The sequence below is a fragment of the Penicillium malachiteum genome (assembly GCF_028827825.1).
Source record: "Penicillium malachiteum strain IBT 17515 chromosome Unknown utg000002l:1.0-8849297.0:1.0-8852440.0, whole genome shotgun sequence".
NCBI lineage: Eukaryota > Fungi > Ascomycota > Eurotiomycetes > Eurotiales > Aspergillaceae > Penicillium > Penicillium malachiteum.
Window position 1 is genome coordinate 6,565,707 of NW_026643095.1, and position 20,536 is coordinate 6,586,242.

The 20,536-nt window shown below is 46.0% G+C and overlaps 10 protein-coding genes across 10 annotated transcripts; 4 read left to right on the top strand and 6 right to left on the bottom strand.

Moving 5' to 3' along the window:
* Window positions 1-166: 166 nt before the first annotated feature.
* On the bottom strand, window positions 167-1,608 carry N7483_005426 (SGNH/GDSL hydrolase family protein; the record flags this gene model as incomplete). The annotated part of the gene is made up of 4 exons (XM_057088863.1): window positions 167-767; window positions 828-938; window positions 1,000-1,448; window positions 1,522-1,608. Coding segments are annotated over 4 exons (1,248 nt in total), but the record flags the coding sequence as incomplete, so codon positions are not given.
* Window positions 1,609-2,043: 435 nt separating this feature from the next.
* Window positions 2,044-3,344, bottom strand: gprI (putative cAMP receptor (Car4); the record flags this gene model as incomplete). The annotated part of the gene is made up of 4 exons (XM_057088864.1): window positions 2,044-2,626; window positions 2,688-2,752; window positions 2,814-3,015; window positions 3,088-3,344. The coding sequence occupies 4 exons, from the start codon at window positions 3,342-3,344 to the stop codon at window positions 2,044-2,046; spliced, it is 1,107 nt and encodes a 368-aa protein (XP_056948693.1).
* A 3,525-nt stretch (window positions 3,345-6,869) lies between these two features.
* N7483_005428 (uncharacterized protein) lies at window positions 6,870-7,893 on the bottom strand (the record flags this gene model as incomplete). The annotated part of the gene is made up of 3 exons (XM_057088865.1): window positions 6,870-7,163; window positions 7,285-7,453; window positions 7,601-7,893. 3 exons carry the CDS (start codon window positions 7,891-7,893, stop codon window positions 6,870-6,872), a joined length of 756 nt encoding a protein of 251 aa, XP_056948694.1.
* A 770-nt stretch (window positions 7,894-8,663) lies between these two features.
* N7483_005429 (uncharacterized protein) lies at window positions 8,664-9,130 on the top strand (the record flags this gene model as incomplete). The annotated part of the gene is made up of 2 exons (XM_057088866.1): window positions 8,664-8,997; window positions 9,048-9,130. 2 exons carry the CDS (start codon window positions 8,664-8,666, stop codon window positions 9,128-9,130), a joined length of 417 nt encoding a protein of 138 aa, XP_056948695.1.
* Window positions 9,131-10,575: 1,445 nt separating this feature from the next.
* Window positions 10,576-11,433, top strand: N7483_005430 (uncharacterized protein; the record flags this gene model as incomplete). Its single annotated transcript, XM_057088867.1, has 2 exons — window positions 10,576-10,605; window positions 10,669-11,433. 2 exons carry the CDS (start codon window positions 10,576-10,578, stop codon window positions 11,431-11,433), a joined length of 795 nt encoding a protein of 264 aa, XP_056948696.1.
* Window positions 11,434-12,387: 954 nt separating this feature from the next.
* N7483_005431 (uncharacterized protein) lies at window positions 12,388-13,679 on the top strand (the record flags this gene model as incomplete). Its single annotated transcript, XM_057088868.1, has 2 exons — window positions 12,388-13,212; window positions 13,233-13,679. 2 exons carry the CDS (start codon window positions 12,388-12,390, stop codon window positions 13,677-13,679), a joined length of 1,272 nt encoding a protein of 423 aa, XP_056948697.1.
* Window positions 13,680-13,821: 142 nt separating this feature from the next.
* Window positions 13,822-14,091, bottom strand: N7483_005432 (uncharacterized protein; the record flags this gene model as incomplete). The annotated part of the gene is made up of 1 exon (XM_057088869.1): window positions 13,822-14,091. One exon carries the CDS (start codon window positions 14,089-14,091, stop codon window positions 13,822-13,824), a length of 270 nt encoding a protein of 89 aa, XP_056948698.1.
* Window positions 14,092-14,333: 242 nt separating this feature from the next.
* N7483_005433 (uncharacterized protein) lies at window positions 14,334-15,689 on the bottom strand (the record flags this gene model as incomplete). The annotated part of the gene is made up of 2 exons (XM_057088870.1): window positions 14,334-15,317; window positions 15,390-15,689. 2 exons carry the CDS (start codon window positions 15,687-15,689, stop codon window positions 14,334-14,336), a joined length of 1,284 nt encoding a protein of 427 aa, XP_056948699.1.
* A 418-nt stretch (window positions 15,690-16,107) lies between these two features.
* On the top strand, window positions 16,108-17,888 carry N7483_005434 (uncharacterized protein; the record flags this gene model as incomplete). The annotated part of the gene is made up of 3 exons (XM_057088871.1): window positions 16,108-16,455; window positions 16,527-16,569; window positions 16,681-17,888. 3 exons carry the CDS (start codon window positions 16,108-16,110, stop codon window positions 17,886-17,888), a joined length of 1,599 nt encoding a protein of 532 aa, XP_056948700.1.
* Window positions 17,889-18,739: 851 nt separating this feature from the next.
* Window positions 18,740-20,285, bottom strand: rhgB (putative extracellular rhamnogalacturonase; the record flags this gene model as incomplete). Its single annotated transcript, XM_057088872.1, has 4 exons — window positions 18,740-19,224; window positions 19,274-19,475; window positions 19,538-19,574; window positions 19,657-20,285. The coding sequence occupies 4 exons, from the start codon at window positions 20,283-20,285 to the stop codon at window positions 18,740-18,742; spliced, it is 1,353 nt and encodes a 450-aa protein (XP_056948701.1).
* Window positions 20,286-20,536: the final 251 nt, after the last annotated feature.

Genomic DNA, 20,536 nt, shown 5'->3' on the forward strand with positions numbered 1-20,536 from the left:
CGTTGCAGTGGGACTTTGCATGAAATATACCTTCCATGCCCTTCTAGTGTGTGTGACCACTGGCAGGCACCTGGGAGTGACATGAAGTTCAACTCAAGTGCTTGAAGTTCATTCAATATTATATACCTAAGTGAAGCGGGTTACGAGTAGTAGTAAAGGCAACTACCTAATGAGTAAATATTTCTAGGCCAAATGAATCAGCCAAGGCTTGGAACGCTACCGCGTTGGGATGCAACCTGTCACCTCCGTCAAATCGACTTGCCAGCGACGAAGCATGATTGGGGTCCCTCAAGACACTATCGAAGTCAACTATAGCATCGAAACTACTGCTCTCTCGTATCCAGTCATTGACCCTGAGTCTCGTACACTCTCGACGCGGATGAGAGTACCAGGTAACACCCTGCGCCTCAGGATCACTCACAACCTCGCCTATTCTCCGTCCAAACGGGGTGATCGTGGCTGCAAAAATCTTGATACCGTTGGCATGGACACGCGTTGCGATTTGTTTATAAGCCGCGATTAAACGATCACCGATATTAGCCTGGGTCTCTTCGTCGGCCTCCGCGGCGCCTATATCATTCACACCTTCGAATAGGACTACATATTGCACTCTGGATAGCGACAGAATATCCCGATCTAAGCGACTTAGGAGATTTGGTCCGATTCCATCTGTTAGCACGCGATTTCCTCCCGCTGCTTGGCTAATGATCGACAAGGAGGCTGTGGCAGGATTGGACTGCAGGCGAGAAAATAGACGATCGGGCCAGCTGAAAAGATCAGTTAATTTTCGATCGTCGAAGAGAGCATGAGGGTTTCATTTCACCGACCGATCATTCTGGTTTGCTGTACTCTCACGACCATCAGTAATACTATCGCCTATAATCGCGATTGTTCCGGTCTCGGAGGAACTTTGAATCTCAACGCCAGAGATGTAATACCTATTCTACAATGAATAGTCTGCAATTTGCATGATCTCTGGGGTGGAAGTCAAAATCTTACCAGTGTTCAATTTCTTCAAGGGAGGGCTCTGTCCATTCTGGCTCTAGGGAGAAATCACCCAGAACACAGAAAGAAGTCGTCCGACTCCCAGGATGCGAAGTGATCCCAGTCCTCACATCTTGCCCTTCTTTGAAGAAAAGACTGATACTCAAGATAATATTTGCTGGCAGTGGACCATCGAAATCGATGGGATCGGAAACAGCTAGTGCGCCCCCAACGATAGTGGTCGTGCCAGAACCATCGAAGGTTACTGTTCTCATTGTATGCGGCTCAACATTAGGGACACCGCACGCTTGGTTTTTTGAGAGAGCAACCGTTGCATGATCAATTTTAAGATTTTCAGTGCCAAAGGCATTTGAGAAACGCAAGCGAAAATATTTCTCTGTGCCGAGGGTCATTTTGATTGTTTGGCGGAGGGTGGTGTTCGCGAACACGAATGAGTCTCGGATCTGTGAACTGAATGAGCCTCGGCTGGTCTTACAACAGAAGATGCTTGCGCTTTTGCCAGTGAATGAAACTTACGAAATTTTTCGATGGCAGCTTGTCTGGCTCTGGCTCTACAAGTATAGGCATCGCAGTCCATGTGTGAATCCAATGTTCCGACATGTTGTCTAACGAGAAAGAGCACTTCACGATGAATAACTGAAATAGATGGGTTTGAGAGAGGAAGAGGAAGCACTGGCAGCACAATTATACTCACTAGAGCACGTACCTGGTCAATTGGAGGGGTTCAGGCTGCGGCTAAATTCGGATAAATCCGAGTCCACATCCGGCCCATATAAGCACATTCAACTTGTTACAATTTACTTAAAATAATGCTGTCACTGTAGTTTATACGTGATCGATTGTACATATTAGTACTGACAGAACATCTGAAATTCCCAGCACCCTTTAAAGCGCTATATAGTCAACTCCTTCATGTATAGATAATGTTCAAAAGGTATCAATATAAGTACAGGATTCGTAGATCGGGTATCTCAATGCCTTGAAAATTGGAAATCGGTATGAATAGTGCCTAGGCAGAGAACTGCCTATGACTCGGACTCAGCAATGTAGCCTTCTTCCACTCCGATTGGGTATTTTCTTCTCAACAACGCGTCTCTTCCACCCTTTCATGCCAATTGTAGTGAAAATGACGCCATTCCAGAAACCTCGCAGAGAGCCCAAGGTGCTCACCGCAAGTAATAGAGAGTATGATTGATAGTCCGGATTGATAAAAGTGGAAATGCGATTGATTGTGGGAGCAACCCAGGTCGCAAGTAAAGCTAGGAAGAAAAGTGCAGGCATGAGGATATATTGTTTGAATGAGACGCGGCGCTGTTTCGGTGATTGGTAGTTCATTGGCGTTGAATTTGATGTGAGCGGGCGAGACGTGACGGCTTGGTGGACGGATGAGAAGCTTGTAATATGTGATTCTGATGTGTCAGCTTGCTTGATTGCATCAGAAGAATTTGTCTCGATGGTGGTAGTGACCGAGGCCTGCGTTCGGTCGGGAATGAATTGATTGTTTGAGAGGTTGGATGTTAAAGCAATGTTTTCGTCGTCTGTTAATTTGAATTCGACTCGAAGGCGAGTGATTTCGATCCCGATGAGGGCATAACATATAATAATAAGACCTATGGCCAGCCTGTAGGCGAAAGCGGTTAGATACCAGCAAGTCATGCGTGTAGTCGATGAAGATAATGCACCAAACGGGCCCATAGTATAGAGCAAAGCGAAGAATGAGCCAATTTGGAGATATTGAGCACCATATCTGGAAAGGATTTAGATTCTCCGCAAACTTTGGAGCCTGTTCATGAGGAGAAGCTACTCACTGTCTCATTACCATATACGGGGCCCTTCGCGGGCGACCGGATAAAGAGAAAGACGATGGCAGGTATAAACGTGACAATAGTAATCGAACCGATAAACTTATACTCTAACTTCTGGAGGGAATGCGCATCGTGGTGATGAAAAACCACAAGATAAGTATCCAGTGCCATCGCCAGCGTCCAAAGCACATCGGCTAGAGGAAACCTTTACTCAATACCCTTTGATCAGTCCCTGGAACTGGTACTTCGACCGTTGTTTTTGAATGCGAAGACTTACATCTGAAGCGCAAAGCCTTGGAACTGACAAAGTGAGGAATAATCCCCAGCTTCAGGCCCGCTCACTGAGATCATGGTCGCGACCGAGTCGAGTAGATTGAAGAAGGCATTGAAAAAGATGATACGATGAATCGGGCTGCGAAAGTGACGAGAGAACACAAATGTAGAGATGATCGTGATTGTTCCCAGCATAGACAGTGAGCTAGTAACCCGCCCCGTGATGCCTATATTATTGATTTGCTCTGCGGTTAATACCATGGCGGGCGTTGCCCTCCGTAGAGGCGATCTCACGATGATGATCCACCGTTATAGATTTATAACTTCATGGTAAAGATAGGATGTTTAGGCGGGGAAATAGATGTCGAAATTATATTCATTGTCCACGCAATTGCATATTGCACCACAATTTGACTGTCCTGATGACAACTGTTTGGCTTAGATGACGTGATTCCGTTTTAGGGAACGATCGTGTGCATCAATGGCGAACTGCGGTCCATGAGTGGGTCATGACAAAGACTCAACACTTTTCTCACACGAGCACCATTGTGTTTGGTTTGTCGGATCATCCCAATTGCTTAATCTGGGTCTGGAATCTCGATGAAAATGGAATATAACCCGTATAGTGGATGGGTTCACCCATGAACTGCATCATCCAACACTCCAATTATCAATCTTACATCGCCTGCGGTATCCACTTTGCCGTGAAAGTAGCCCCGATCTGCGATCCTCACACATTCTAGATGCACCACGCATAGACTGCACCTATCATCTGGAGAGATTGTGTTCCTGAATCTGCATGAGAGATCAAATCTTGGTATTGCGTATGGAGTACTCCGTACCTGGTGACCAGGTGTGACAGATCGAGCAGTTCGTGAACTGATACACCGGGTATGCAACAATTCGACTCGCCGCAGTTGCCGTACGACTAGAGTGGGACTCGACCAGACCGTTGGAATGCACTTTGTTGCCTGCAAAGCCACTAGCAGCCCTGAAGTTGGTTTCTATATTTACTTCTTTGCAGTGCTTGTGAGGGTCGTAGCTCACATTCAAGTTTCATGCTCATGTGCAGGGTCTATGAACTCAGCTTTCAATGTCTCGGCCCTGGGACTATTGTAAATGTCCACAGACTAAGCATCGTCAATCTCCGTCAAAGAGATAACATCCGATATTCAAGATTTAGGAGATGCATCTGTGATGGGTTAACCATAACACACAGATCACTGTTGTAAATGGCCCAGTGGCTGGTAAATATTCCACGAATGGGAAGGCAATCAACAAAAAGATTTGAAGAAAAAAGCAAAAATCCATAGATCACACGAGAAAGAGTCGGAAACATTCAGCTTGAAAATCTTACTGCGTGCTCATTAGATTTTCCTCGGAGCAGATCAGATAGGCGAGTCTCTTCCCCCAAAACTTCACTCACCGCCGCATGCGGCGGTTGTCATAATCGAGTTAGCATGATCGGGATCAAGGATCTTCGCCTTGGATGGGAGTCCATAATTAGTATCAACGGGTTCTTTGTAAACATCTCAAGAAAATCTACTTAGGTATTGCCGGGCTGGATACTAGTGCAGTTTCGGCAGTTTTTAATCGTAGCGACTCAAGCCTCACTACAACAATTTGAAAGAACTTTCCAAGGTTGTAACCTTGGAACAGAGTAAACTCCCAAAATGGGACAAGTCCCATCCACCACCTGGGCCTCGGATGGAATTTTGACAATATGTCAACATCGGATCTTCGCAATTTTGATACTCGATGAAAATGGGGTTTTACCGATTTTCCACCCGCCAGTAATGATAACTCCCACGAGGATTGAATTTATTTATGTGAATGCCATTTTTACTCGTCACACAAGCAGCCCTGGAGGATACTCGGGATTTACCTCCCTCCAGAGCTATGGCGAGCACTTGAGTGATTCAAGATATAAGCTAGGCTTGCTCATCGTCACCCAGATGTATACTCTTGAAGATATTTTAAAGGGCTGTTCGTGACCATGGAACGGTTAGTGAACCTCCAACTCCTCGCAGCTTTCACGGTAGACGCTCACCATTGACTCCCATGATCTCGAGGGCGTGACTGCTGTTTTCTCCCAGCTTCCCCCGCACTTTTTCCCGACATTTATCAATGCGTTTCCATCTCCAAATAGTTCTCATTTGTTCAAGGATGCTTTGTTAAACTCCTCAATCTCCATGATGATACCCACTTCCAGCCCATTTGTTGCAGCACGTGAGAAATTCATGTCAGGTCTGAAACATGCACCCAGTAAGTCAACGGTGATTAAGAAAGGGCTTCGACGACTCGGAGTAAGACGCTCTCTTGGATCTAGGGCAATCCTCGCCAACAAAGACACCGTGGAAGATTTGGGTTAGATAACTCGTCAAGTGGGATAGATATGACCTTCTCCAGTCAGCTTCCTTCAATTTCCTGCTCTTTTCATTTTGGGGTTGTTTCCTTGATTGACTATTGATTGGCTACAGAGTAAATTAGCATGAACTGCAGATCATTGCATTTCAATCGACCTCACCTCCATAAAATCAAGTTTGCTGCCTTCCACCTCTTCCATTAAGCTCCTTGCGCCCCGCCTATTCCTCGTCCTCCCATGACTCGACCTGGGAACGGTAAATATACACTCAAAGACGATTTGATGCGCACACTGACCTTGGGTTAATAAAACCCTCGCCACCACCTTGACCCCTCCTCCTCGGCTGCGGTTGGATATCAGTCGGACCTGATTTGAGACAAGCTCCTATAGTTCGGAAGCCGAGATTTCAGTGACAAAAATGTAACCCGCAGCTGGGCTTCGTTTGATCAACAATTGTGCCCAAGTCTGAGTCTACAGGCACTCAACCATGCTATACTTCTGCAGAGCTTGCTTATGGTCTTGATGGTCGTTCTCACCTTCAATTCTTTGGCACCCGTGTTCACGATGATAGCAATTAGAACAAATTTGCACTCCGAGCTTCAGGATATTCTCCCATTCAACTTGGCACCTTTTGAAATGACGATTCGGCATCTCAAAATCCTGGCAGCCAGGGTGAGAGCGATGACGGGCCTTCGGGAATGCTTTCTCATTACGACATTTTCTGCAAAGTAGTGCGTCGGCCTCAAGTTTTCCTCTCGCTTCCGGGTTGGATCCTGTTCAAAAGTTCCATCTTGCTGCCTTGAACAGGATTGCATGATTTGCGACTGATTTTGGCCTGACTCGGAGTGGCCCCGGGCCTTGCATAACTTGAAACAGCCTATTGCTACGATATAATATCACATATGTGGTCTTCAGACCGCAGATATTTCCACCATTCAATTTTCCGGGAAAACGGTCAGATATCTCGACAGGCTGACGGCAAGGAAAGGCGCAGTAATCGCTATCAAGTTATCTTTCTGGATGAAACATTGCGATGGAACAATCGAATCAACCTCAAGCTTTATATCGAATCCCAGCTGGGTCTCATTGAAGAATCGATTTATTCGAACGCGCATGCTGGCCCAATGCAGCCCTTGCATACCCTCTTACCATTGACTTGCTCATATCCAAGTGGGCGGTCCTGGGCCAGATTCATGGCTCTAATTCAATTCACCATTGAGCATTGGCGTATAGCTGCACAGACTGGCGCTTCGTTCCTTGCAGAAGGGGCCAGGTCGTATTCAAGCCATCGAGGAGCTGGTGCCAGATCGACCTTGTTGAGGATCTCCGTGATCATAAATATTGCTGTTTTTTTTCTTGTACGTGTGACTCCTCGCTTGGACTCAACGTGTCCCAAGGAATGCGCAACTCATAAATTCACCTCATAGCTCATCCTGAGAATGTTCCTTCAAAATGTGGATAGCAATGATTTGCGCTTTTCTGAGTTTGGTATCACTTCCGGAAGGATCATTCTTGTGAGCCCCAAGGCGGTTTCCGAGTATCTTATGCTTCTTCTCGTAGATGCGCTTGGTTCGCCAATGGACTCTGACTCGTTCATCCTCACTTGCATCATATAAGTCATCAAATTCATGTTCGCTATCAGAGCCAATAATGTTAATTTCAGATAGCTGCTCATCTTCTTTGGCACGATCCTCTTGGTAATTCAACTTGACCTTCTATACGTCGGTGGTTATATGTCATACTATAGCCTCCAGGGCTGATCGGACTCAACACATCCAGGGGGTGTTAATTCTCAACTTGTTAATCAGACCCCTCGTCGTCGGTGTCCGAAATGACGGTGTTTGGGGAGTATTTCCTCTCAACGTTCTCGTTGGCTATACGCAGTGGTCGTCTGCGAGCTGAGATTGTGAATTCATCATCGTATAAGTCATCAAACTCAGACCCTTCATCCTCGGTGTCCTGGACAACGGCATCAGGCAGAAATGTCCTCATGCGTGTGACATTGCTGTCAATTTTACATCAAGGCGTTTTGCTAGCTAAGGGAGTGGAACCTCTAGAGCCCGATAGAGTACCAATGAAGGCTGATGGTGTACTAGCCAAAGCTGATTAATGTATATGACCAGTCAAAAATGACGAAGCACCAGCCACTCACATTGAAGCACCGACTGAGACCGATGAAACAATAGCTAGAGGCGATGAGGCACCAGCCAAAGACAGTGAAGCACCAACCGAAGCTGATGGGACAGTAGCCAAAGGCGATGAAGAAGTATCATCAGTCGAAATCGATGACGCACCAGCCAAGGGCAATGCAGCGCCGGCTAAGCCGACGAAGCAGTAGCCAAAGGCGATGAAACAATAGCCGAAGCAGATGAAGCACTTGTAAAGTCGATAAAACGGGCGCCGTTTTGACCTCCGTTTGCGAGCTTTTCCTCGGAGGGACTCCATCGTTTTTACCGGTTTCAGTCGGGAAAAAGCTGACGATGAGCTTATTGATACTCTGCTGCGAATCAGTCGTACCCCATTTTTCCCCTACGGCCACTCACCTTACGCCCCCCACCTGAGGGCAAACCACCGGCCATGACTTTCTTTTATATATAAAAGAAAAGTAAGAAAGGTTTTGTGAAAAAGGGAATTCAGTTTGCCCTCAAAATTGATATTCTTATTCACGGTGGTAGAAAAATAGAAGTGAGGGAAGGAATTAAGAGAAGGAAGTAAAAGAAGGAAGTAGGAGGAGGAAGTGAGGGAAGAGGAAAATAGGTGAGAGATAGTCTATGCCCAGCTGCCTATGTACCTTCCCTTTTCAGTTTAGAGCAGATTATCTCAGAAGAGACCCCTCTAGTGCTAGACTCTTATTTTCTTCATCATTCAAGCTCATAACATGTCTACTTAAAGGCCTTGCCTTTATTGTAGAGCTTTTGTTGGGGTTCATTTACTCCCCGCTATCTTTACGATGTCAGTTTTTTCCTACTCTTTTTGAACTTATTAACTAAATTCTTTACCTAGCTCTATGAAGAGAATTTATCACGCCAGGAGTTTCCCTCTTCTCATCGCTCAAACCTCTCAAATTCCTCTCATCGATCTCACTCAAGCCATCCTCAATCTTCCCACCAATCCACACAATCCTACAGAGATCGATTCATCCCCCAATCACAATCCATCTCAAGGAAATCGCTCTGAATCCCACCATAATCGCTCTGAGTCTCACAAAGATCAAAATGAATCCCGCCCCTCAGAATCTGAATCTCGTGAAGACCGGAATGAGTCCCAAACCCGTCACTCACAATCTCGAAGGGATCGTCTTGAATCTCCCCTCTCTCCCCAACAATCTCATCATCTCCGCGAAAGATCTCGATCTCCGCAAAGAGAATCCGAATCCTCCCCCAAAACCCACCACACGGGCTCCCAGCCCCCCTCTGCCTCCGAAGCCCTGGTTGATTCCCCGAACAAACCCTACAGCCATCAGCCGGGAGGAATTCCTCCGTCTCAGCGCGGACGAGGCAGAGCGGGCCTGGGAGGCCCGTGTGGCATCTCAAACAGCACTTCCATCAGGTATATCTTGAATTCCCCTGTTGTCTTGGCCTATGCTACTATACTTATAGATGAGGAAGTTGTAATGACCGGTGCACTTTTAGTTGAGGGTCTAGAGAACAGGGAGGAGGATGGTAGCAAAGATGCTCATTAGTATCCAGCTTTTATATTATTCTTACATATAAATAGAATTATATATTATATTCTTTGATATAAGATATTTTCTTTATCACTTTCACTTCAATTATCATCCTTGTTTTAGACCATATGGTAGAATCCCATCATCCTCAAATCTATTCAAGTATTCTACACTTTGATAAGATGGGCGTTATAGATCTAACTTAGGCATCATAAATTTATAGTACTAAGGCATAGTTAGAGGATATATCATAGAAGAAGGGATTTTCTATACCCTACTTTAGATATTATCAAATATTCAGTAAATATCCCCTAAAAATATCCAAATCCTTTTATTTCATCTTTTCTAGTCTTCTCAAAGAGCTCCTTGATTTCTTTTGATCTACTAATCTTGATAGGAGTTGTATTCCCACCTACCATCTTTCCCCTTCTATCTATAATCTTTTCCCTATCTTTCTTAATCTTAGCTTTTCTCGTCACCCTCTCTTTCCCCTGTATGCCTGAGCTTTTCATCTTGGATTTTTTGATTAGCCTCTCTTTCCTTCTATATGCCTAACTTTTAAGTCTTTACTTATTTGATTAGCCTCTCTCTCCTTCCGTATATCTAAACTTTTAATCCTATCTTTTTTGATCAGCCGTTTTATCCCCTTATATTCCTAAATTTTTAATATTCTATCCCTAGTCACTCTAGGCCTTAATTTCTTATATCACTTTTTGATCTTTTCCTACTTCTCTCTTATTACCTCTCTTTGGTCTCTTAGTTCGAAGGTTCAAATCTCAAATCTCCCATCACTACTCTTAAGATTATATTCCTCCTTATGTCACGGTACTACTAACTTGCACATGAAATGATCTGGTGATGATATGTATTGAAGAGGGGAACTTTCAAGGCTGCACATGTACTTTGATACCTGTACTCATCGGGGTTGCAGCCCTGGGGCGTGATGGAACATTTGAATATGTATACAATTCAAATGTTAGGGAACGCTATCAATCGTGCTCTGCATTCACGCTGTTATATGTAGCCAGGCAAAACTCCTCTATCAAGCCCAACGTATTTCTGAAGGGAATATTTGAAAAGAGATAGATAAATAGATTTGAGTGAATTGCAGAATTTCCACCGCATCTAAGACCATAGAAATCTGTCAGTCAATATTCAAGTCTCACGAGCAAAGGATCTCCTTGAGTTAAACTCAGGAAGCTGAGGAAATGCAAACCGATCCCCTAGAGATCCGATCTCGTGACTTGCATCAACCGTCTGAAAATCATCTAGATCTTCAGACGATTCATGAGTCCCATGGTCATGAGGCAACAGAACGCGTGCCTAGAAGGCTTTAACAGTAAACGATTCTTCTCCATACACCTTTCTCTTCACCCATCCCCACCACTTGGTGGTCATACCACTCGGTCGATAGGAATCATAAATCAAAGGATCTCGCCAATTTCAGAGAGTCAGCAATCATGCGTTCTCTATTTCCACACAAAAATGAAGTAAGTTTTGAGCCGCAACAGCTCTTCGATCCTAGGATAATATGTTGTTCAGTCTACTGACAGATCCAGTTCTCCAACGGCGCTGCCCTGGATGACCAGACTGACTTGCTGGGCCCCGGCAGCCCTGTGTCTCAGGTTGCTGGTGCTTGGAATAGCATTCTCACCTGGTGGTTTCCTCCTGATGAAGAGTACCAGATCCGTTGGAGCCCCAGTGAGGAATGGATTGAGGTCAAAGTGATCCGTATCGCAAAGCGCCCTGATGAGACCAGAGTTACCTCCACCCCCGTTTTCATGGTTCGGTGCTACGGCGGCCACCCAGCAGCTCCACAGCTGGGAATTCCGGACACTGCGATGAGACAGATGACTGGAAGCATCAGACGGATGACTGCCTCCCTGAGAGCCAAAACCTCCGCAAAGCACGCTGCGATTGGTAGTGGTAATATCGTTTACCTTTACGAAGTTGACCCCGACACGGCTGAGCTCCGCACCTCCACTGAGTCGCCCGGTGCTTACTTCCTCAGCGCATCCAGCCCGGAGTTGCAGGAGTTCTTGGACAATGTCAAGCTCCGGTTTGCGAAGGAATGGGGTCACCCATACTCCCGGCACTGTAAAGATCACTTTATTGAGCTGGAGGACGCTGACAGCAACAATGAAGGCGATGAGGAGGTTGGTGAGGGAGAAGAGGAGGAGGAAGAGGAAGATGGGGAGGAAAGTGAAGGCGAGCTGAGCTTACAGCAAAGCCTGTATTGGGAAGGTGGTCCGCGCATGCATGGCTACATGAGCGGGAGGCGTGTGGTACGTGCTTCGCCCGAAACTGAAGATAATTGAAGATATGAGGAAAGTTACTGATAGTAGTGAGCATTCAGGCCGGGCGGTGAATAAGAGCACCGACAGCAATCCCCTGAATGGGCCGCCTGGCGGTCTTTGCATTGATTGGCCCTGATAAATGCGGCCCTGGCGCTGTTTTTTTCTTTGCTTTGCTTTTCTTTCACTCTCGGTGCTCTAAGTGACAGTTACCTAAGAGAACAGGGTTGAAATCAAGCCCCGTTATTCTTATCGAATGGTATGGATGCAGTAGCTCAGATGTCTGCGGATCATCACATACCTATGTCTTTACATTTAAGGAACTATACTCAGTAAGCGTGGTTCCAATCCCGTAGTGCACCTTCAGTCTTGAGATTAAGTAATAGACTAGTATATGATGGGAGAATCTTGCCATTGAGTGCGGTATCTAGTGTTGAGGTCCAAGATATCCCCATTGATGTAGTTCAATATATGACAACAAGAATAAATTAAGACAGTCCGGCAATACCTACAAGTGTGTTCCATGGATGTTCTACATGTTCTAGAAACTTTGGAAGGATTGTTCTATGACGTCACCGATCGGGTATTCGGCTGGATCCAGTTCAGAATCCAGATTCAAGTAAGAGAGAATCATGCCATTTGATGACTGACACAGTAAATACTAGGCTTGAATATCTTGATTTATTTCTTTATGAAAGTACTCCGACTGTCACTATGATGCAACCTCAGAAGTTCTTTAAAACCAGTGCCAAGATACTTTGTTGAGGTCAAGCTTTGTTCTACAACGATAACTTTGTTTATAGATAAGAGAGATCTTATTTTCACATTGCAGCAGTACATTCATAACCTAAGCTACACATTTCGATTGATTTATTGATTACCACTCAAAATGTTGTCTAAAGACCATACACACCACCTGCACCAGTACGTTTCCTCTTTCTGCAGCGCTTGTATGCAACAGGCTAAGACCAACCTAGCATGGGCAATTGGATGCCAGCAAACCATGAGGCTCATCGGGAATGGCTTGGTGGAGTGATCAAAGAAGCAGACAGCAATGACAAAGAGCTTCATCCTGTGATTCAAGAGTTTAAGACTCTAATTGAAACCAACACGCGTGTTTATTTACTCCTCGAAGGCATGTTCAAGGAGGTACCAAATAAGAAGCCTTACAGACAAGATCCGACTGGTCATCCTGAGATTCGAGGCTACAATCACTTCTTACAAGTCCTTAATCACTTGCTTACCACAGCCCCTTCTTGGACCGACAAGGCCCATCGCGTGGGTTTGGTTGGCCTGCCTATCAATGCTGTTCTAGATTGGCCAATGGGTACACCTAGCGGCTACGCTGCATTCCTGGATCCAGAGATCAACGCCATGCTTAAGAAGATATTGAATGCCTGGGGCGATTTTCTGAGCTCCCCGGCGTCAGCCTACGTTCTCAATAACACCGACCATGGGTGGCTAGGCCAGGCAGGTTATCGAGACCTGACCGCTGCTGCCAAAGTAGGTCCTACAGCAGCAGGAGCCCTGGAGTTCCATGAAATGTTCCAATGTGACCCCTCAGCTCCAAACTACGGCTTCAAGTCCTGGAACGACTTCTTCACTCGCGAATTCCGAGATGGGATGCGTCCGGTTGCCGAACCGGATAACAACAAAGTCATTGCAAATGCATGTGAATCGCGGCCGTATCGGGTTGCTCACAATGTGAAGGGCCGGGACCAATTTTGGATAAAGAGCCAACCCTACTCTGTGCTTGATATGCTGGCACATGATCCGTACGCTGAACAGTTTATTGGTGGCACAGTATATCAGGCATTCCTGAGTGCTTTGAGCTACCATCGCTGGCATGCCCTGTCTCCGGAAAAGTTGTCAGGGCTTTCGTGAAGGATGGGACGTATTACTCGGAGCCATTATTTGAGGGAGTGGGTAACCCACAGCCCCATTCACAGGATATCGATATAGCTGGGCAAGTGACGTCTCAGGGCTACATTACTGCCACAGCTACCCGTGCCATAATTCTCATAGAGGCAGATGAGCCAGCGATTGGTTTAATTGGCATAATAGCAGTTGGGATGGCAGAGGTGAGCTCGTGCGTTATCACCGTTAAAGAGGGACAGCATATTGTGAAGGGAGAGGCGATTGGCATGTTCCGTTTCGGGGGTTCTACATTTGTGCAATTGCTGATGCCAGGCGTTGATGTTTCAGGATTCCCTGAGCCGGGCATGGAAGAAAATATGCCAGTCCGCAGCAGACTTGCAGTTGTTTCCTAGTTTTGTGGCATGTATGATAGTCAGATAGTAGCTATCCAGGTCTATTTACATAAAGTCAACATTGAGTAGTTCGAAATACAGATTTTGATAAGCATCTAATATCAGGGACTCTAGCATTCACAGAATTTCACTCGCTGTTCTGTCATAGGTATAAACGTCCAGGGCGTACTTGGTTGGTATCAAAGATTGATCCCACTGCCAGCTCACCAATCCCTTCTTCACCTCGTAAATCTCCCAGTCGGATTTCAAGCGGTCGGATAGATCGGGTCTTTCTGTCCGCAGGAATGAACGTGCCTGACTGGGGCAGGTCTAATGATGGCGAGCTCCAAATAAAAGTAGACACGTAGCCCAGCACGTCTGGATTCAGACTCAACATTGTCAGCACAACAGTGACTACAGCTGCTGCTGCCATGATGATCGTGGCCACGAGAAAAACCCTAGCCAGACAAAGTTGACATTGCATATAGACCCAGGATTGTAAGATACTCGTGCAGCACTTGTATATACTGGATTGGATGGCTCACCCTGTAGTGAGCCTGTTGGGTCGGTGGTGCTGAAGAAAATTGTATTAAGTAGTTATGACAGTCGTACTCTGAGGTCTTCTATCGATGGAGATGCTGTAGATGTATCGGAGAGTTGAGCGTCAAGTGGAGATTAAGGGTATCTGAGGTATGCTTCAGAGAGCGAAAAGTTCTGTCCTGAAAGAAGGGAGTTCCATTGCAATCCGATATTACCAATGGTAATCCAGTTAAACTCTGGGGGTGTGCTTGATCTGCTAGTTTTTATTGCCTTAACACTGCAATCACGATCGCTGACCTGATCTCCGGTCACAATACACTCAACTTCTGAGTGGAAGTATTCCTGAGTCCATTGGAATGTCGCTTCAAAGCTTTGGTTCACTGGGCTGAAAATGACATAAAATGTCTCATTAGTTCCCGGAGAAGACTCATTCCATGGTACGAAGTTCTCATGATAGGTCAAATTTGCGACCACGCCCTTTCCCGACAGCTCTAGAGTTCCCGTGGTGTTGACAAGACTGAGTGAGAAGTAGGTTGACTCAATTATTGCCGTGACATTCCCAGTCTCATTAAGCCCGCTTAGTGGTACTCCTGTTAGCGCGGAATATGTGATATTTTGATCAGCCTGAGGCACAGAGACCCAGCCTGTTGAGTTCGGAGCGGATGACAGAGCCTCAAAGCTTGGGATTTTCAAGTTGACCCACGGGTCCATCGAGGAATATCTAAATTTCCCAGCAGCGATAATACTTGTTGTGTAGAGCGCATCCATGTACGGCGAATAATAATCCAAATCGGCTGACCCATCAACGACAGAAGAAGTATTGATCGGCCGGTACCCAACATTCTGGTGAGATGTCCTGACGGTCTGGGCTGTGAAAAGAACATGCAAGGGAGACTGGCTCCCAACTGGTGAAACTGACCAAAGGATTGCCATCAAGAAGGATAAAATCCCGAAATTTCGGAGTCTTAGCTGAGTAATTATTGTGTTGATAAATGTAGAGCTCCCATTCAGGGTTTCAAGCGTGTATAACAGGCTTCCTCTCTCGAGCCTCCACTCTGCTATCCGCTTGGTCATCCTGCTGCCCACAGCGCTAAAAACAAGTGTAAATGCGGTAGCAGACTAGGCATTCGATCAGCAAGGAATAATTATAATTCTGGCTGTCCTTTCAACTTGGAGAGAGATTAAACGTACTGCCCATAGTCCTTGGTTCATTCGATTTAGTTCAGGTTCGTCCACCGTCTTGTTATTCTTTGCTGCACAGAAGATAACCAGAAACAAGAAGGGAACAACAAGCAAGATACACAGAATATCGACTGTGATACTGCCCCATTTCCACTTTCGTAATATCTGAGGCTCATTCTGGTCTTTGCTTGTGGTATTGTTGTACTTCAAGCTAGCCGACCGTTGAGGACGGGATAGAAGCTCAACCCCAGTATCATCCTCTCCCACAGATACCCTCTTCACCTGTGCGGATTTATGGTGTAAGATCATGGTGGCATCTCATAAGATGGAATCTAGAAATTTCATTGACATCGAATTTCCCTAAGTCTGGGGTATATGGTTCGCTTCTGCTTTGACCCTGATTGCATCCTACCAAATTTGGAGGTGTGGTACTTATGCATGCCAGCGCACCCTTCGGTGGATATTCCAACATCATTGGCTGGGAACCCTTGGCGTTGTGATCCTCCAATTACCGAAGAATCCTGGCGCATCCGCTTGGATTTGAATGGACAAGGATATGGCCCCCGGGGCCAGGAGCGCTTGGTGCGGAGGCTCAGAATCACAAAATTAGAAACACATATGACCTCTCACGTTGGCGTTTCAAATTGAATAGCTCAGCTTGTGCTATGAACATGATTCAATCTCAGTATATCTTCCTTTCCTAAATTATAATACTCACAAGTACAGTATGTTGCGTCTTCCTGGTCGTGCCAAGTTTCGATCTGTACCCAGCGAGGACCTGGGTTTCGTGCAAAACGAAGAGGATAGGGATGGAGTGACTTATAATAATCTTGTCGGAGATGAATTTCACACCAATAACGACCAGCTGAAAAGCACTGCAAACATAAATTCTGGGCGTAAACTTTCCCAGTGTGAGCCTGCGACCCTTAGACCATCAGGTCAACGGTGGCTAGCACTTATTGCATCTCTAATTGGAATCACTCCATTCTTTTGCCTTGCCTGGGCTGCCGTTGGATTGAATGGTAAGAAGATATCTCAAAGTTCATGGGATGCCATAAAAATTGCGATGAAAGTCGTAAGTCAGTCGATCCTAGTCTGTGTGGGACAAGGAAAACAAAGATCTAACTGAATGACAACAATTGTTAGGAGGTGACATTATTCCCACTCGTATATGCCGCTATCGTGGGACGTATGTCCCGACAGTTGGCACACTGGAAATAGCAGAAGGGGGCTTCTTTATCCATCATTCAGCGATTCCTGGGCAGTACAACAGTGTTCAGAACACTCTACACCTCATGAGTACTTCGGTCTATCGACTTGGTGGCTCTAGTACTGATCATACTATGGGCATTTTCCCCGCTAGCTGCACAAGCTAGCCTACGAATTCTCTCTGCTAGTCCAGGCAAGACGCAATCCACTTTGCAACTACAATGCTTTGATTTTGCGGCGACGAATGATATTACTCCAATATCAGACTGGTATTGGATTGACGATCCAGGAGATGAGCTATTTATTGCAAGTTTGGTTACGGCCAAGATCACACGAGGATCGACGACTGATATTTGGGGGAATGTGAACATACCTCTCTTGAGTAATCTCACGGAGAGTGGGAATTCTTCAGACTGGATTGATGTGAGCGGAGACAATGTGAGATACGCTTCGCAATTGGGAATGCCCATTTTCGGTCTTCTCAGTGATGGTCTCACGTCAACGACTATCAATACTTCCTACCTCGACTTTCAGTGTTATGACCTCCGGCAAATGACTTTTGAGGCAGCCAATGTCAGTGCCCTCAATGTCCCGGAAATAATCTACGTGGAGGGAAACGACACAGAAGCGAGTGTTGTCTGGAAATCATTCAACTTTGAAAATGGATGGGAGCGAGATAGCGAAGAGGTGGCCGCAGCTAATTGCACTGTGACTCTGCAAAGTGTTCTGATGGACATTAGTTGCAACAGAACAAGCGACTCGTCGCGTACACAAGGGGAATGCCGTGCAACTCGGGTACAGAAGAACAACGTGGCGGACTCCAGTCTCCCGGACTTTTTTTCATCCTCAAAAACCTTCGACAATTTCACGCAGAGCATTTTAAAAGCTCTGCCGTTCGGCCAGGAAGCAACCCCCACGGTCCTCGATTACTGGATGTCAACCCCATTTGGTACATTCCCTCAATTGGATGCAAATATTACTCTTTACGAGCTGAGTCCAGATATATTTTCACAGCGACTAACGCAAATGGTCAATTCGTTCTATATGGCTCGCCTGGGATATCAATTTATGACACGCACCTCCCTGGATGGGCTTCAATCTAGCACCAGTGGTAATGGGACAACTGTGAAATCAGATTCAGGCTCTGTGAAATTCACTTTGGTTTCTGGGAATGCTGTCGAGATCGACACAGACCTCACTCTATCCACTAATCCGGGCTGGATTACAGCTTTCATATTGACTATCGTGGTTATGATGGCCGCATCGATAATAACATTCTATATCACCACTGAGATTTGATTCCGGATGTTTTGGGCTATGTCTCGTCGCTAACATGGGATAATCCGCATATCCCTGATAGCGATATTCCTGTGGTGGTTGGTGGCTTACAGAGAACTCATCTGTTAGGGTCTATGGCTCTTCGGATGGGTGATGCCAACCCTCAAGATGAGATAGGAACATTGGGTGTTGGAAGATTGTCCTCTACAACACGGTCTAAAGCTCGACGGCTGTTTCGGTGAAAAACAGTATTTCTTGTATTCAAGTGATGAAATTATGATAATGCCAAAAATAGGCTTCAAGTGAAACTGGAGATGAATGTTTTCTGATTTTCAAAGCAGTTGAAATTTTATCTTATAAGCAGACATCGATACAGTTACCAACCTGTAAAAGTTGATGTACCAGACACACATGCATGTGCGTATTTAGTGTACTGAGACCCCTGATACGTACATAGGGTCTGCAAATTATGGATCCACGGTACGGGTCCCGGGGCCGTGGACCTGGGCAACCTTCTCGGAACGGCCACACATTGAATACAAACCACCATTATCATCCCAACTAGATTACACCATAAGTTGTAACAACTACATTTGGTTTTCTATTCGGCATAGATGATTTGAGACCCAGATGTATCAAAGTTTAGAAATCTGGATGCCAGAGCGAAGTAGAGTAATAAATTGCAAATGTTGCTATGGAAGTACTAAATGTCACCTTTCAGGTCAAGAACTTGAATAGACGAAATTTCTTGACCGAGGCCACGCTCCTATGTACTAGAGCCTGGCCACTGGCAGAAGAGAAAGAAGAGAACCAAGGTCAATAAACATGGGATCAATTGCTACCAATGAGCATACCCAAGGAAGTAAACAAGCTCAAACAGGGTAGACAGAGGTAGGCGAGGCACTGGCTAGAGCGCTATAAGGAGTCAAGCCAGGATAGAATGAGGTCGGAATGGTAGGAATAGGAATGGATGAATCAGTGCCAAAGGCAGAAGTCAAGTCCGCAGCCATGCTAGTGGCAGAGTAGCCAGATGGAGCAGAGGTCACAGTAACAGTAGTGGTGTACGAGGTGTAATCATCGCCACTCTCAAGGCAAGCTCCATCTCCGTATGCACTCTCGCATAGATACCACTGGGAATCGCCCTCCTCAGTCCACATAGCGAAGTCCTCAATTGTGATATCAGTGCAAGGGGCGGTATCGGAACAAACGACCCGGATGGGACCACGTTCAGCGCCATCCGCTTCAGTACCTTTCCAGTTGCTGATAGTGACGTTGTTCAATTGGACTCCATCTCCTGCAGCGGTGCTCTCACTGCTCCAGTACTGATCGATATCAAGGGAGTATGCGTTTCCGTGGCCTGTTTCTTTGATCAGAGGATTTTCAAGGTTCGCACTTCGTGGACCTACCGATGAAGTTCTCCAAGAGGACATTCGAGACGGTGCCATTTCCGCCATTGCTCTTGATCATATACATTTGATTTGAGGACCAAGTGTAAACATTTCGGTATGTAATGTCCGAGATATCGGTGTCATCGGCCAAAGAGCCCATGGCACAGCCGCCGCTCCAGTTGCAGTAGATACTCTCTACCAGGATATTCTGAGCCGGGCTCTAGATAAATTTTAGTTGAGAATCCATCAATCAAACATTCCAAGGTCGCTTAAGACACTTACCTTGACAGTAACACACTCATCCTTGTTGGTGACAGATCTAGTCACGTGATTAGCATATTGTTTTCAACCGCAGGGTATTATCTCGTCCCTGAAGAGATCAAGGCATGGAATACACATACATATCGTGAATCCACATGTTGTCAGACCACACATCGATCCCATCCAGTCCGCCTTCGTTTCCTCCACGAATGATCATATTATAAACCTCACCATTGGAACAAGTGTCCATCGAGAAATGGAAAGAAGGAGAGTCAACAAGGATCAGATCATGAACCGAGAAATCCTCAACTTCGTACAGACGTAAAATACGGGGGCCAGAAATGTCCCCCTCCGCATGGTAGACGTAACCAAAGCCTTGCACTGCGCCGGCGGAAGTAGAGCTGAGCAATTCGAAGTCGGTAGTGTGCTCAATGTAGATCATATTACCACCATCGGTTCCAGTCCGATAGAGGATTCCATCAATGTTGATAGCACAGCTACTCCCACCTGTAAGGTCAACCCAGGTGTTAAGAGCGTAATCACCAGGTGGGATATAAACCACACCACCATCCTTGCACTCATCCCAGGCGTCACTGATAGGTGCTCCAACGTCAGTAGAGTTGTCAGCGACAGCACCATAATCTAAGACATTGCAAATCTTGTTGTCGGCCTTAGATGCGTAGGATGTTGTTGGGCCCACGGAGTCTGCGCTCACTTGAGCAGTTGCTAGCAGTGGCGCCAGGCCGATTGCAAGAAAGGCAAAAAGCATTTCGATGAAAAAAAAAGCGCGAGAATGAGATCAAAAGGAAAGAACGAGGTTGAGAAGAATGAGCGAAAAGTAAACAGGGCCCTGGGGAGAGGGTGAGCACAGCATGTATAAATGCCCCTGAGAAACTGGAGAAGATCTCATGTTTAGTGGCTCCAATTAGTATGAATTTCAGACCGTCGAGTTGTACCATGCAAACCAATCAGCAGGTCTGGAAATTTTCTGTTCAATAGACAGATGAAACCCCTCGGAGC